The sequence below is a fragment of the Anabrus simplex genome, chromosome 12 (assembly GCF_040414725.1).
Source record: "Anabrus simplex isolate iqAnaSimp1 chromosome 12, ASM4041472v1, whole genome shotgun sequence".
Classification (NCBI taxonomy): domain Eukaryota; kingdom Metazoa; phylum Arthropoda; class Insecta; order Orthoptera; family Tettigoniidae; genus Anabrus; species Anabrus simplex.
The window spans coordinates 100,438,690-100,454,820 of NC_090276.1; the positions used below are offsets into that span (position 1 = coordinate 100,438,690).

The 16,131-nt window shown below is 39.6% G+C and overlaps 1 protein-coding gene across 1 annotated transcript in view; it reads right to left on the reverse strand.

The window, feature by feature from the left end:
• Positions 1–9,028: 9,028 nt before the first annotated feature.
• LOC136884171 (cytoplasmic dynein 2 intermediate chain 1) overlaps positions 9,029–16,131 on the reverse strand; it is a 278,007-nt gene continuing 270,904 nt past the window's right edge. Inside the window, exon 17 of the mRNA XM_067156209.2 lies at positions 9,029–9,244. Within this exon, the coding sequence (XP_067012310.2) occupies positions 9,122–9,244 (123 nt within the window). The 3' untranslated portion in view covers positions 9,029–9,121. The remainder of the gene's footprint in view (positions 9,245–16,131) is intronic.

Sequence of the window (16,131 nt, forward strand, 5' to 3'; positions counted from 1 at the left end):
GCGAGCTAACAGCTGCATGCTCCTAACCGCACGGCCAACTTGCCTGGTCTTCTTTGTATGATAAGTTTCAAAAGAATGCACGAATCACCTTTTGAATGGTGCTCAAGAAACATAGGACAAATGATTTTCCAAAGAACAGATTGAAAAGTAATGAAAACTTCTTTTTATCACAGAATATGTCTATAGTTTTGTTCCAGTACTGGGCCCTTCTATAGAAATTAGTTTGTCCCAAATAGGTGTACACCAGACTTCTTTCAATAATTTAAAAACTTCAAAAGCTAGTAAAATAATATCTAATTAGAGGAGAGGAAGGTTCAAAGAATCTAACAAAATAGTATTCAAGATCAGATGATGTGACAGTGAGAGGTCATTTTGTGCTGAATACTGTGCTTGGCATGCATGGAAAAATTAGTATAAGTAACGACTGTGACATCGGTCAATATCTGTCACAAATTAAGTGTGTGAAATAGTTGAGAACTTAGTGAAAGCATCCACAGCTCTCTTGAACTTGTTCATGGAAAAGATTATCAGGAATGTTACAACTAACCCTGGAGGAACAGAGCATACATGTGTGCAGTTTGGAACGGTTTGAACATCTGTGATAACACTCTCGCACTATATGTAGAGGTGAGAGATATTGTCTGTATTCCATTTATTATTATTATTATTATTATTATTATTATCGTCAGTATTTTATTTGTATATTTTTCATTTATATTTGTAAGCTGGGAGATCTCCACATATCTAGAATGAGTAATTTGTTTTGTACGGCTGGGAAAATATTGCTTTAATAACTCTGGTAATTTGTATGACTCATGTGGGCATCCCAGTGTTTGATGAGATGTACTTGTTGTTGTTGTCGGGAAGTTTTACGAGTCATGTATATATCCCAGTCTGATGAGATGAGCTTGTTGTTGTACTCGGAAAGTTCTATGACTCATGTGAAACACCCCAGAGTTTGTTTATGTCTTGCGACCAAGGAGTTCATGGCGTGGTCTTGACAAGAGGATCTACCATGATTGGCTGGCAAGGACCAATCCAGACGTATCATGTGAGAGGAAGGGGAATGCTGAGGTCTTTATATACTTCGACATCATAGCGTAAAAAAAGACAACCAGACACACAGTATGGGAAAGAAGGAGTGCTGACACACTGTACCAGAAGGAAGTAGTGCTGACACACTGTGCGAGAAGGAAGTAGTGCAGACACACTGTACGAGAAGGAAGTAGTGCAGACACACTGTACGGAAAGGAAGTAGTGCAGACACACTGTACGAGAAGGAAGTAGTGCAGACACACTGTACGAGAAGGAAGTAGTGCAGACACACTGTACGAGAAGGAAGTAGTGCAGACACACTGTACGGAAAGGAAGTAGTGCTAACACACTGTGCGAGAAGGAAGTAGTGCAGACACACTGTACGGAAAGGAAGTAGTGCTAACACACACGGGAGTGAAACTGGATATATGGTATTCGAGTGACAATGCTACAATGGACTGGACTTTTTAAACGTTCGTGGAACGTAGTCTTGTTATGTTCGTGAAAAGTGGCTGATCGACAAACTGTGGAGTGCTTACGCATTAGGTATTGTAGCACTTGTGGCAACCTGGCATTATTTGTTGGTGAAAGCTATCTCAGACTTTCCATAATTTATGTTCAGGATCGATAAGCGTGTGTTGCTCAAATGTATATATCTTTACAATAAGTGTTAAAGTCTGTCAACACAGTATTATGAGGTTCAGTATCTGTGTGATGTTATAACTGCCGAGTATGAGAATCGGCAAGTCGTGTTGATACAGAGACAGTGAAAGGTTCTTATATACACACATACTAACTAGAAATGGTGACTTAGTTCTCGCTTTCATTTTCCCACTGTTTTCATTGTTGTTGTTGTAAATATGGAGTCTTCCAGCAATCTTTTGTTTGTGTATTATAAGTGTATTTTAATGTGTTGATGAGGTGCTCATGCATGGATTTTATTAAGAATATAGTTAGATATTTTAGATCAGTGGAGTTATTGATGAACCTAGGTGCAGTTCCTACTTATTTAGTTGTTTTCAGGTTAGGTAAGGCCTGAAGCAGATGTACCAGTACGCAGCATTATGTACACGCCACGGGATATAAAGAATTATCATGCTCTATCCAAATTCGAGGGATCCATACTGGTGAACTCTGGTGCCCATACTACAGACATTTCGATTAATTATGTTTATCAATTTAATTTACTTCAAGTATTTTATTCAGTTTATAAGTATTTTTTAAATTTATATATTTTTATTTATGATATTTTATTATTATTATTTATTAGTATTCACAAAAACTTACACATCTGAGGAAAAAGCTGTAGAATGAGTGTTACTGGGTAGACCTGAAAAGGAAGGAAGACCCAGAATGAGATGCCGTATCTCAGGGAGGAGACGGCAGCTGTTGACAGAGAAGAATAAGCATCAGTTGTGAAGGAAGCAATAAGGGCTGTACGTAACACACTGAGGGAAAAGCAGTGGTAAAGGACTCCCCTAGCTATTCATAAACCTTTCTCCAAGTTAGAAAAGCTTGTACCTTGCATATTCTCCAGGCTCACAGTCTAGAACTCAACCTTGTATGAATCATTTTACTGAGGGAGACAGACAATTCCCGACAACAAATACCGATGATCATAGGCAACTTACCGATACAGAAGTTCCGTCTCACAAGTTACATCACTCGTCAAGACACTGAATGAAACATCCAGTTCTTAGGAACAGAAAAATATCCTGAATGCTAATTAGTCCATACTACAGCTTTAGAAGACCATTACTTAGTTATACTTTCACTCATAATAATTATCACCACCATTCTTTCTTTCATATTTCACAAAATCTGGTATCCCCAAAATAACAGTATCTCCAAAAACTTTATTAGGGCAATTTTTGGAGTGAAGGCGCAAAATCAGCTTCAAGCAAGACACACAACTGTATGCTAATCACAAATAAGGAACAGAAAATACACAACAGAGAACAAACTAATAACTGGACATGAAGTGTTCATGGCTTTGTTCTCGTAAAAATGTCCATATTCTGGATGATGATGATAGAGTAGAGAGACCAGCTTCCCAGCCTCAGCAGAGAGAAGTGCCTACCAATAATCATCAACATCCTTCTCTCTATTTACCCAAACCTATAGTACTACCCATTTTGCAGAATACCTTCTTTCTCCGAATCCAAGACTCCTCTCATGTTAAAAATCAAGGGTCGCTTTGCATTCACAGTAATGAACACCACCGGCAGCTACCAAGGTTGTTGACCGTCAACGTCCACAGTGCAGTGCCTCTGTGTAACGTCACTGGTTTTGGGGAAATAGAGAAGAGAGCCTCTACGAAATGTTTCTCAAATACGCAGAATGGCATCAAAACATGAAAGCCTTTGAATTCTTAGAAAGGCCATGGCTACTCAGTTATAATGGGTCTACTGTACTTCACGCTTAGCATTACAGTCATTTTCGTGATGGACATTTCCTCCAAAGCATTACTTTGTCAATTTATGTATTTTTCATCTAAACAGTGTTAAGAAACATGTACCACTTTTAACCATTAAATTGCCTTAGGCAATCACTGTATCGACTAGGTGGAAAATAAATAAATACTTAGTTGTCAATGTATTGTAAAGATTCGTGGAATAGGTATTGCCAGCAAATTTTCAAATGTTCTCGTTGATATTATGATGCCAATCTTAAGTTAATGGTTATTAAACACACGTAAATGAAGAATAATTGTGCAGCCATACGAAAATAAGGCATAGGCCTAACTAAAGCCAATATTCGGCGTTAGCGTGAAGACAAAGATAGTTTAAGAAGCGCGTACTGTACCAAAATGCATCCAGTGGCCCATAACGACGACACTTTAAAGAAGTCAAAGACGAAATTGTGAGGCATGTGCACGAAAAACATAAGAGCGAAATGGCCATACCACACTGTTGACCTTCATTATACATCGCTAGCCACTGAAGTCAGCCGAAGCGTCTAGCGGCAGCTGGTTGTACAGTTTTACAGACAGCAGGAATATTTTCCTATTGGATCGTCATATTGTAGAGAAACATATCAGATTTAAGGCTTTTCAGGTGTTTGCTCTATTAACCAGCGTTTCGTCTTAAGTCTGACACTAGATGAAATGCTGGTTAGTAGAGCAAACGCCTGAAAAGCCTTACATCTGATATGTTTTTGACATGCTGTTAGTGAAAAATATCTAATTCCCTCCATGGGAATTTAGAATTTTCCATATTGTAGAGATACGTGGAACACATATTGCCAGCAAATTTTTAACGGGTTCTCTTTGATATTATGATGCCAATTTTAAGTTAATGGTTATTAAACTTGCAGAAATAAAGAATAATAAAACTGTGCAGCCACAAAAAGAGAGAGAGAGAGAGAGAGCCAATGTTCGGCTTTGGTGTGATGACAAAGATAGTCTAATAATGCATACTGTACAAGAAAGGCATTGATATAATTTCACAAAGCACTTTTTAAGCCTGATTCAATTTTTGAAGGAAAAAGTGGGGTTTGTCTTGCGTTCGGGGTAGTCTTGGATTCGGAGAAATACGGTATTACAGCAACTGTTGTTACTGCCTTCCTATTGCACACAAACTTTCTGTTTGACACATGAACAAAATCAGCTCATTTTAACAATTCTGACAAATGGCAGGAGATGAGAACAATCTCCACATCTTCAAACAGATGGGCTCTCCCCTCCTCAATCCCAGGTCTTCTCAGGGGTCACCCTCATCTCCTTTTCCTTCCCATACTGTCACTTGTTTGGTTCTTTCCAACAGCAACGCTACAGGGCGAGGCTATTTGTAGTGATAGAAAAAAATTCTTAAGAAAACCGAGGACATAATGCAATAACAATAGTTTTTTCATAGGCATAAGTTGACTTGGATATTTTATTTATACTGATCTTTTTGATTTGCCTTTTAATTGTGTTTTCAAGATCATTAACGTTATAGACATGATGGGCTTATGCAGTGTCAAGAAAATAAGGTGAAATTCTTTACGATTTGCCAAGTCCTGCATCCCAGAGAAACAACCAAGCAAAGCTCACAGAAAGATGAAGTGAAGGCAACTGCCTACAACACCACAGATCGAACCGTGAAGGTCCTCCGCAAACACAATATAAAAACAGTGTTTGGCACCGTCACTAAAATTGCTCACAGTCTACAAACTGTCCCCACTGTTACATCCTGGGGTATACAAAATTCCCTGTACTTGCGGTAAGGTATACACTGGCCAAATATGCCGGTCCATCGGTACTCGTATCAAGGAACACTAACGAAATATTTGTTTCAACCAGCCAGACAAATAGGCAATAGCTGAGCATGCCCTATCTTCGGGTCATGATGTCATGTTCCAAGACGCTCGAGCTCTTACCCACACTAGACACTACAGGTCCAGGATTATAAGGGAAGCTGTGGAAATATGTAGAAATCCTAACAATTTCAACAGGAACACTGGCTATCAATTAAGTAATACCTGGTTGCCAGCCACTAAAGATCTTCCGATGATCTGTGTTTTCCACATACATACGTTCATCACCAGATGTTTCATTGCATGCTTGTGTCAGTGTCATACTTTCATATGTGTGTACATCACAGAGGGATTCTGATGGTGCCGATAGCTTCCGCTGTAAGCATATGGTGAACCATCTGGTCGCGAATGAACGTACCACTTACACTTCTGTTAGTAACGTCTAAATTCAAACTTTCGTTCTTGGAGAACTCTTCCTCATGAATAGTCGAGATTTTCTTCTGAAGATGCAGAAGTAAGTTCTCTGCAAAACGTAAAGAATTTCACCTTATTTTCCTGACACGGCATAAGCCCAGAAAGCCTATATCCTGTCCATAAGTACGGGCCATGAAAGCATCAATGGTAACATCATTAACACTGTTATCACCTTAGCGACTGTAGACTTGCTTCAGAGCATGTCTGTGTTATACAACCTCCTGGTTTCTTGGTACGGTACTTGTTTTAATTTTCCCTGGTGAATGTGCAAGCCATTTTATGTGCCTGGACTGACCAACCTTCCGATGATCTGTTACTGCTGGAATAGGCTGGACATCCATATCACAACGACTGCCATATATTCAGTGGAAAGTGTTTTGATAATCGTGACAGGATTTTTGTTGAGAAATGGAAATACTTGTTGCGTTTTGATGTCCTGTCCATAATATAGCAATTAATTATTTGATTATTTACTAACCCCCACTTTTTCACAAGCGGAGAGATATGCGAGTTGACTTGCTTATTTTAAATACATCTTAACTGTGTGGAATTAGCCAGAGCAGACTGTAAATAATATATCATCGATTAGTTCCCGAATAAGTGAAATGCGGGAAGGGAATGCAGACACGTGGATTGTGTGTTAGAGCTGTACATTGGTGGCGTCTTTTAGTGTGGCCCGAAATGTTTTTGTAAAGTTCGTAGTAAAGACAGACTGGGGAGCACTGCTGCATTTGATTACATTTACCATAAATGAAAACCGTATCAACTTTATCGGCTTTTGTACAATGAACATGTGAAGTACACAACAGGCGGCCAAGTTCCTTCATCAATAACCCACAAAACACACCTGTTCTATAAGTCCTCAAACACACTATTAAAGGGTAAATGATAAAAATATATCAATCTACTTATAAGTCTAATCCATATGTCGACCTGTAAAATACGCTACAATCACGTGATGTCCTCATGTAACAGTCAAAAACCATTTAGTGAAGTACTAGTTCAAACACAGGTCCCTCACCAAGTAGCCATGAGAACATCAACAAAGATAACATTACACATCCCCTGTTGACTACATGTTTACAAGACTAGAAAATATTACAAACATGGAAATGTTCTTACAATGTGACTAGATAATGGACGGAATGTGCACACAACACTCGAGAGTTGACGATTCAGCGAGTATTTCAGTAAACAAGTGCGTGTACCGACTTTTATTTCAAGATAATCTGCATTGAAAAGATGGTAACCATTGACACTCATTTGGCTCTATAAATTACATTTTTAGACCACTTTGGTGTGAAACAAGCGACGAGAGCAAGAATGCTGCAGTGGGGGGAAAATGTGTGTTCACAACAGGAAATGTGAGAGACTGCTCCCAAAGTGGCAGGCCTACAACATCCACACTATTGAGAATTCTCCTCGGAAATCCACTCCTCGTTCAACCCTGATGAAGCAAATGAAATGTAATTTATTCCATGTCAATGAACTGATATGAATATAGATAAAACAGCATTCAGGGTGCTTCCGTCAGCGCTTTGTCCTGACAGTTTCTCGGATAATGTCCTCTTCACTATCTCCTTCTCGAAACGTCATCTTCTGGGCTTTTACAGAGAGCAGTGTGCTGTGAGTTGCAATGAGTGCAACACCCACCTGAAGCACTCTTTTGCCAACACTCCGTTACTGAGGACCTGGTTAGTGAACGGTGGCTGCACGTTCGTAACTGTATGCGACTGCTGATATCGTGAAGGCTGGGAACGTGATTATACCACTTGGACTGAAAGCACTCTGACTGATGATCGTATTGTTTTGCTGTTTAAAATTACAATCAGCTAACAGCTGCATGCCAGACTCTGCTAGGCTCTGTTCTCACCATCTCCGATGTTGCTGTCCTTGCTGTAGGCCGAGTAAACCTCTCCAGCCTGTTAGCTGAACGGTCAGCACTGCAGCCTTCGATTCAGAGATCTTGTGGACTTTGGCCATGGTTCAGGAACTGGGTACTGGTGGTGTTTGAATACACATGACAAACATGTATTAGTGAATACCTTGGAAGGACATAAAACTGGGCTGACCCCTAACTGCAGTGTTAGAACTTAGAAATTTCCTCAAATACTACCAACCTCAGCCACGATTATACACACCATTTCGAAACTGAAGAACCACAAAATCCCAAGAGTGCTTCTAAGGTTGGCACACTATCAACCTATTGACATTCCTCGCATTGTAAAAAAGAAAAGAGCCAATTGTTCTTCTGTAAGAACATCGGGCTTATATTCAACAAGACAAAATACTCAGAGAATCAAAACAACATTTCCAAGTGACTGTTAAATTATGAACAAACAACACTGAAGTGTCAACTCTCCGGTGTTCATAAATGTGACTGAAATGAATGTGCGCGTAAGAGCAACTCGCTTGGTATTGAGCAAAGCTGGAAGGTTGCTAAGCAATCTCTGGGAACAGTAAATCAACCACACTAAGATGACATTCTTGGCTATACTGCTCGCCTTTTTTGATGGAGTCAGTAACCTTTCCAGTCCATTACTTCCGACCTTTGGTCCAGAATTTAAATGCCTGGCTGGGAATCAAACCTGCGGCCTCCCGGTAAAAGGCCATGTGGCTGGCTTACAGCATATAAATTGAACTGCAATAGAAATTTATTTTGAAATTAAAATAATAATTAAAAAAAAAAGACAGGGAAGAGAAATGTAGACAACTACTCAGTAAAATTTCATATTCCTATTCGTCCAAATAAGCTTCTGAGTATGTTAAGTATATTTTATTGTCTTGGTATATGCGTGCTGTGAATTAGAATTCTCTCTCCTATGACAGAGAAAACGGACTACGCGTTCTGGACCCCATTGAAAACATACAACATTATTAGTTCCGTACTGCGCACAATAAGTTGTTCACTCCTTCTTCTGCTGAAGGAGAACACACATTTCATGGTTGTGCATGATTTCACTAAATCTGACATTGGAGTGCATGTTTGCAAGTTGGCTTCTAATGCCTCAGGTACATCACATACGATCAGAAATTATGAATAACATTTTTCTTATGCATTACAGAATGAGCTGATTTTAGAATTCATCAGGACGGACTACGCATGTAGACAAAGTAAAGTGGTGATATTTACAGCAGATCGGTGCGACGTAAAGCCACTAGCAAAAAAAAAAAAAAAAAAAAAAAAAAAAGATTACTGCAGAAGACTGTACAATATTTCAAAAAATTATCTCCATTTCATGTAACACTGGTACGGCATACAAAAACATCGCAGTGGACTGAAAATTATAACAAAGAATATGTTTCGTAACTTTGTTTGCACCTTCCAGCTATCACTGCCTTACCACAGTGAGTTGCTCACTGATGTTCTCACTCATTACGATGCACTCGCGTAGAGCAGGAACCTTTCCAGCTCCTCGGTGAAGAGTGCTGGTGACTGGTACGAGAGACCTCCCTTGAGCTTGTGGACTTGCACCTGGCCACATGATGTAGACAGCGCCTGCAAAACCACCAGAACAAGAACAATAAGAGTTTAAACTCGCACTCGTGATCAAGAACAGAACTCATCGGGGTTGTCTGACTGTTTTCAGTGAACACTACACTACATGCCGCATTGCTCCTTTTGTTTCGAAAGCCACTCATTCACTTCCAGTAGCAGTGTACAGAGTACACATCATTTCTAGGCAATCACAACCACATAATTGCACTCATGAGAAAACCACGTTGCTCCATCTGTCTTATGAAGGCTTGACATTTTTCCTGAGGGAGGAATGGTCGAATAATTGGGCTATCATTAATCAATGAAAATGCCGGGAACAGTTTTCCCGCAGTTGCTGACCGCACACTTCTTCCGTTAACTTTACTCCGAAGGACTTACAATGTTTTCTTTGCCCAACAACGATACATACAATACATGCTTTTGGTGGCAAGAAGCGACTTCTGGCTCAGTGAGAAAAGCAACGGGAAACTACCTCACTCCTCATTTCCCTAGTATGCCTCTTCAGTGATGCCTAGGCTATCTATGACAGCTGTTGGTGGAGCTGTAGAGGATCAGACCAGCCTTTGGGCTTAATAACATACATGCATGCATGCATACATACATACATACATACGTACGTACGTACGTACATACATACATACATACATACATACATACATACATACATACATACATACATACATACATACATACTGTATCAGTAAAAGAGCCCGACTCTCAGATAAAATTTTAAAGTAGCATGACTATAGTTCTCAGGGCGAAAAACTGGATTAATTGTAGCTAGGGCTCGGTACAGGAGGTAGGGTCCTATCTACAGAAAAACTTTGACTCTGATTGCACAAGAGTTTATTCAAATAAGTCATGAATTTGCACATCACCTCTAAGTAGAAATGGATTGTCTTCCTCGTATTCCAATAGTATGGCTCGGGTTCTCCAGCTCACCAAGCCAAGCTGGTTGAAGCATGTTCCAGAAGACTCCAGGGATTCCAGGGACTCCAGGTACTCCAGACAGAGGCAGCTGGACTGTCTGGATTGACGGCAAGTAGAGATGTCTCAAACTCTGAGGCCCGGGTTGAACCCCGGTGATCCAGGCGATGTTGTAGATAGTCATATACAACCTCAGCCCAATGAGACTGAGAGGATTGATGTTCCCAAGGTCACTAGTAGCACTGAGGCCATGAAAACCTTGGATGATCAACTTATAAGCAGAGTTCTTGATAATTGTACATCAAGACTTCCAACACTCCTAAAACGATATGAGTGGTATTAATAATTTAGAGTTCATCACTAGGAAAATCCTCGTCCCTGAATAACTTTGGCAACGAAAAATACAAGTCCCTTCTTGTGAAATTATAGTTAAATTCAAAGTTCCTTACTGGCGAAGGTGCAAGTCTTTGCCTAAACTCGAATGAAAAACACAAGTCCATTCACTTGGAAGTTTGAATATATTTAAAGTTTATCACTGGTGAAATTCATAAAGTCCTTGAGTGACCACTGACGAAAACACAAGTCCTTCCACATAAATAAATTCACTGACGAAATTTATAAGTCTTTTAAACCAACACTGGCAAATGTACAAGTCTTTGAGTAAATGTAAGTGAAATCCTAACTTCGTTTAAAGCCGTTGAAAGTTAAAGTTCACCACTAGCAATGTTAATCAATCACTGTCTATTAGAAGGATGAGTTCCTCAACAGTCGCAAATATTCCATGTAAATAATACAAGTCCATTTCACGAACACTTAGAAAATTTCCAATCTCGAATACTCGTAAATAATACAAGTCCATTCAATTATCACGTAGAAAAGTTCTGGATTCACAATTAAGTATTTATTTATTTTCCACCTAGTCGATACAATGATTGCTTAAGGCAATTTTTAATGGTCAAAAGTGGTACATGTTTTGTATATTATCAACATCTTCAGCCACATAACACTAGTGACCATTAAAAATTGCCTTAAGCAATCATTGTATCGACTAGGTGGAAAATAAATAAATACTTAATTGTGAATCTATTGAAGTGCGATACGGACCATGAAGCTGATTTTATGTAAAGTTCTGGACTCGAACACATGAAAATAATACAAGTCCATTCAGTGAACACTTAGAAAAATTCCAGCTTCGAAGACATGTAAATAATACAAGTCCAAACACTTAGAAAAGTTTCAGTCTCGAAGGCACGTAAATAATACAAGTCCATTCAATGAACACTTAGAAGAATTCTGGTCTCGAACCCATGTAAATAATACAAGTCCATTTCATGAACACTTGTAAATATTCTAAGTTCAATTACAAAGATTTAGAAAATTTTCTACAACACTCGAAGTCTTATGAGTCCACTTTATAGTACTTGGAAGAATCGTCTTCCCACACTTGTATAATGACAGAGTTCCACGATGATAGTAGCAGCAAGAGTGTCCCCGCTGACTACTCAGCTGAGACTGTGTGAATAGGCTACAGTAGGTCCTCCTTTTATTCAATCCGGGATGTCTACGTCATAATACGGTTTGATTGAATATCTCCCGAATCCCTCGATGGATTTGCTTGAAACTCGAGCATTGGGACGTTTAGGTGATCCCAAACAAGATGACATATCGCTCAATTCGCTAGCATCATTATTATAGAAATTTCAAAATTTTCTCCATCGAACTCTCTACAACAAGTGACGTGGAATCCAGAAAATACCAGTCAAGGCTGGTAACACGTGTTGAGACGAGCAGGCGGTCTAGCTAGCCCCTGTGGCTTCGTCACAGCTCACAGTCGTCATACACTCGCTAGCTGGTCCTCGCTGCTCCAAAACAAACCAGGCGCGCTCGGAACATTCCGCGTGGTAAATAAACGTAACTTATGCTCAAAAAATACTTATGTACAGGTCGTAACCGGTACAATACATTATTATTATTATTATTATTATTATTATTATTATTATTATTATTATTATTATTATCGTTGTTGGGCAACAGGGTGGTGAAGTGGCTTAACTGCCTGCTTGCACCTCTTGGTTTGATTCCCGGTGTTGTTGGGGTGGGATCCCGTGGTGTCAGAAAGGGCATGCGACCGCAGTGCGTGCAGGGACAAGCTGCAGAAGAAGAAGAAGAAGAAGAAGAAGAAGAAGAAGAAGAAGAAGAAGATCAAGATGATTATAGTTAATATTATTTGGTATACAGCAACAATCATTTGGTGTTTCTGATATAATTGCAATATAATTCTATTTCAAGTGTTTGAATACCACTTGTCGACTTGTTTTTTCACTTTCTTGTAATCTCTACTTAATGGGCGTCAATATTTAAGAATTTACAAACTTACTTCAGTCTCCACTAGAAAGGTAGTGAGAGGCGAGGGTTGAAGAGCATGTTAGAAACAACTGAAATATACATTTCAAATTTGCTTGGGTAATTTTCACCCATATGCGCCATAATGAAACTCAAATCACAGGAAACCTGCCTCGAAGACGGCAATTCCCATTTCAAGCTGATTAAATATGGAAACACAAATGGTCTCAATCCCACCCTCATGGCACCGTCAACGTCAGGGATCCATCTACAAAGTTGCCTGGGTTCAACCTTTCTCGCTCCACCCGGCCCACACTCAACAGGATACGTTGCGGAGTCGGAAGAAGTGCTTCTGGTCTGCATCAGTGGGGCTGGAAAGCCTCTGCAGCTTGTGACTGTAATGCTGAAGTGCAAACCATCCTGCACATTCTTAAGGACTGCCGCCTGCGAGCTTTTGCTGCTTCCATTGAGGACATTCACCGAGTGATCCCTGAGGCACTCTCTTGGCTGGAAGAGCTGGACATTAGTCTCTAAGGGACTGAAAGACCCCCACATTAACCTTTTTAATGTGGAGTTTGTATATATATTTTTTTAAATGTATATAGAGTTCTTGTGTGTGTGCTTGTTAAGAACTTGTATGTAGTCAATTGTCAACTGTAGCATCATACACTAAACAAATAAATAGTGTAGTGTTCACTGAAGTACAGAACAAAAATGAGACATTGGTAGTTTTCGTTTCCAATGCTCTCCCGACTGACGTACTGTAGCCTCGGTCATTCTTGTTGCATTTCAAATAGAATCCACACTTGAAAATGCCTACAAGTGGTATAGGAACAAACACAGCACAATCTGCTGATACACAGATTAACACTTGCTTAAAGAACTTACTAAACGATCAACTGAAAAAAAAAATCAGTTTAATATATTTTCTTTGGTCTTTAGTATGAATGTGTTGGATAAAACAAGTGCAGTAATTATTATTAGACAAGTGTACTTACTATGTGTGCATTTTTCAGCAAGATTATGCAAACTTTTACTCAATTTCAGAAATTGAAGGTGCAGAACGAAATTACAAACCTCATAGATGTTCCCAAGGAAGACAGTGACATCCAGGCTAGCGATGACTCAGAAATTGACACTGTCAAAGAAAGTGAACAAGATGTAGATTTTGTGGTTACTGCCTCTCCTATCATCTACTATGCATTACAATGCAGCCATTGATGAAGAGTTTGGCAGCAAGAAGACAACACAGTTGACACATCACCTCGATGGCATTTTAACATTGTTACTATCAATGCTCAAGTCATCTATAAAGCAAAAAATCTCAACTCTGAACCTACATTCCGTTGATATTACTTGAAAATGCTGTTCTTGGATCTCATAAAGAAATATTTGACATGGAAAAGTAAAATACTGACTCCCCCAAGAAATCTCCGAAATCATATTCAGCAGCTTTCTGGAAAAAACTGAGAAAAGAAAAAGTACAATCCTTGGAAAACACCATACAGGAAGATGTGAAGACTGTGGAAGCAAAAAAAGGACAGAAAAACCACGTGTTGTGTAAAGTACAAAAAACTAATTGGTCAGGAACAGTGAACTCTCTTCCCTCTGTACCCAATGCGTGTTCATGCACATTTCAAAAGATCCATTCTTATTATCACAAGTTGCATTATGCTATAGTTATTGATTTAGTAGAAACATTTACAAGATTTCCAATAATTATAATGTAGAATTAAGGAGGACTTTTGGTCCTGCAAGCTCTGGAATGACAAATGAAAGGAAAAACAGGGCACAGTATGATGCTGGATCTAGTTAAGCAACGGAACAAGGACACTCCTTGACCTGACATCATCTACATAAGGAGAACTCTTGTACCTCGAGCATACCGTGATATGGTTGAAGGTTCACAAAAGCTAGGGATTGTTCTGGGAATTTGCAGCCATCTTTAAAGTGGCTCCTGTACTTGTTAGAGTTTTTGAAGGTTGTCATTCTTGTGTTGAAATGTTTGCAGGTTTCACAATTTTGTGGCAGAAGAGACCAGTGTAAAACGAAAGGCAATCTCGATAAGCCATTGATATTGAGAACAATTCAAATGAATCTCACTGACTTCCCAGCAGTCGCTAAACAAGTTCTCCTCACAACTTCGATCAACAATAGCCGATGAAACTGTTCTACCCCTGTGCAATCAGACGTTCATGAGATACAGTAGTTTATTTCACTTGTAACCGTTCTACCCTGATATGTTTTACAGTAAGTGGGTTATTCCTGTTTCCCACCAACAACAGTCACATGCCGAGATCACGGGAACGTGCAGGCCACGATGCTGTCATCAAAAAGCTCCCTTATACATTCCGAACAATCTCAAGCGCCTTGTGTGGTCGCAGAATTTGTTGGAAATACAGTCTATGTATTACATTTCGTTTCAATATTGGACAAAAAAGAAAAATTCTCAAAACATTCGGGCCCTAATAATCTTCTTGCAGTTACGTGGTTGTCGTGGTTTTTGCTACCATTCTCCTTTAACACTAACCTGAGGAAGGAAACGGAAAAGTAGAAAGAGAACCACAAAGGGTATGTTAGAAAACAAGAGTTGACCAAAAAGTAATATCTACCAAGTTCATTCAAAGCAAACTGCTGAATGCAGTGCATTGTGTTCAGTGGGCCAGGTGACATCAAAGATCAGACACCTCGGGGTTGATAGGGGCACTTCTGTTCTGCTGCATCTACGGAGCTGTGTGACACAGTATGCTGATGACACCATCATTTACAGAGGCATAAGAAATCAGAACATTGTGGATAGACTCCAATCAGACCTTCATAATGTGGCTGTGTGGTGCGATGTAAATAAAATGTACACGAGTGAAAATACATCCGATTAATTAGACTGGGAACACAGTTACCGCGTGCCAAGAACCCGACGGCTTGCATCTCCATAAAACTGCTTGGTATTCATATTTGTATTAATGATTTCAAAATGAAACAAGCATGTGAAGGAAATAAAGTGCAAAGCATACAGAGCAGATAATGTGGAGATCCGCGTGCACGAAAATAGAAATACTTGACCCTGCACCCTCTGAATAATGTACTGTGTCTTTAGAAATATGGTGATAATATTATAATTGTAACTGAAGTGGGGATGGAGGCAGCTTGGTGTACATGGGGCCATGTACTTTCTCCATTAATAATAATAATAATAATTTTAATTCAATGTGTTTACCCTCTGCGGTTGGTTTTCCTTGCCGGAGACTGACTCAGTGAGGGCAATGTCCTGGAGCGCGAGACATTTTGGCCGGGGATACAACTGGGGAGGAAGGCCAGTACATTGCCCAGGCGGCCTCACCTGCTATGGACAGGCAAGCAAGAGCCATACCATCGTGGTGTATAACAAACCGTGTGTGTTTATTTTATGTGATAAAACGTAAAAAGCAGTAATAGTGTACACTTTTCAGTATGGTTTGTTGTGCCATTGCAGGCCGCACAAATCATACCAGGCACGCGAAGGAACGAAACATACACTTTCATGTATTCCCTAAAGACACTGACCTAAATAGACTGTAGCAGTAAGAAGTAATCAAATCATTCTTGAAAACCATCTTTCTCAGCTTTCGAGGGTTCGA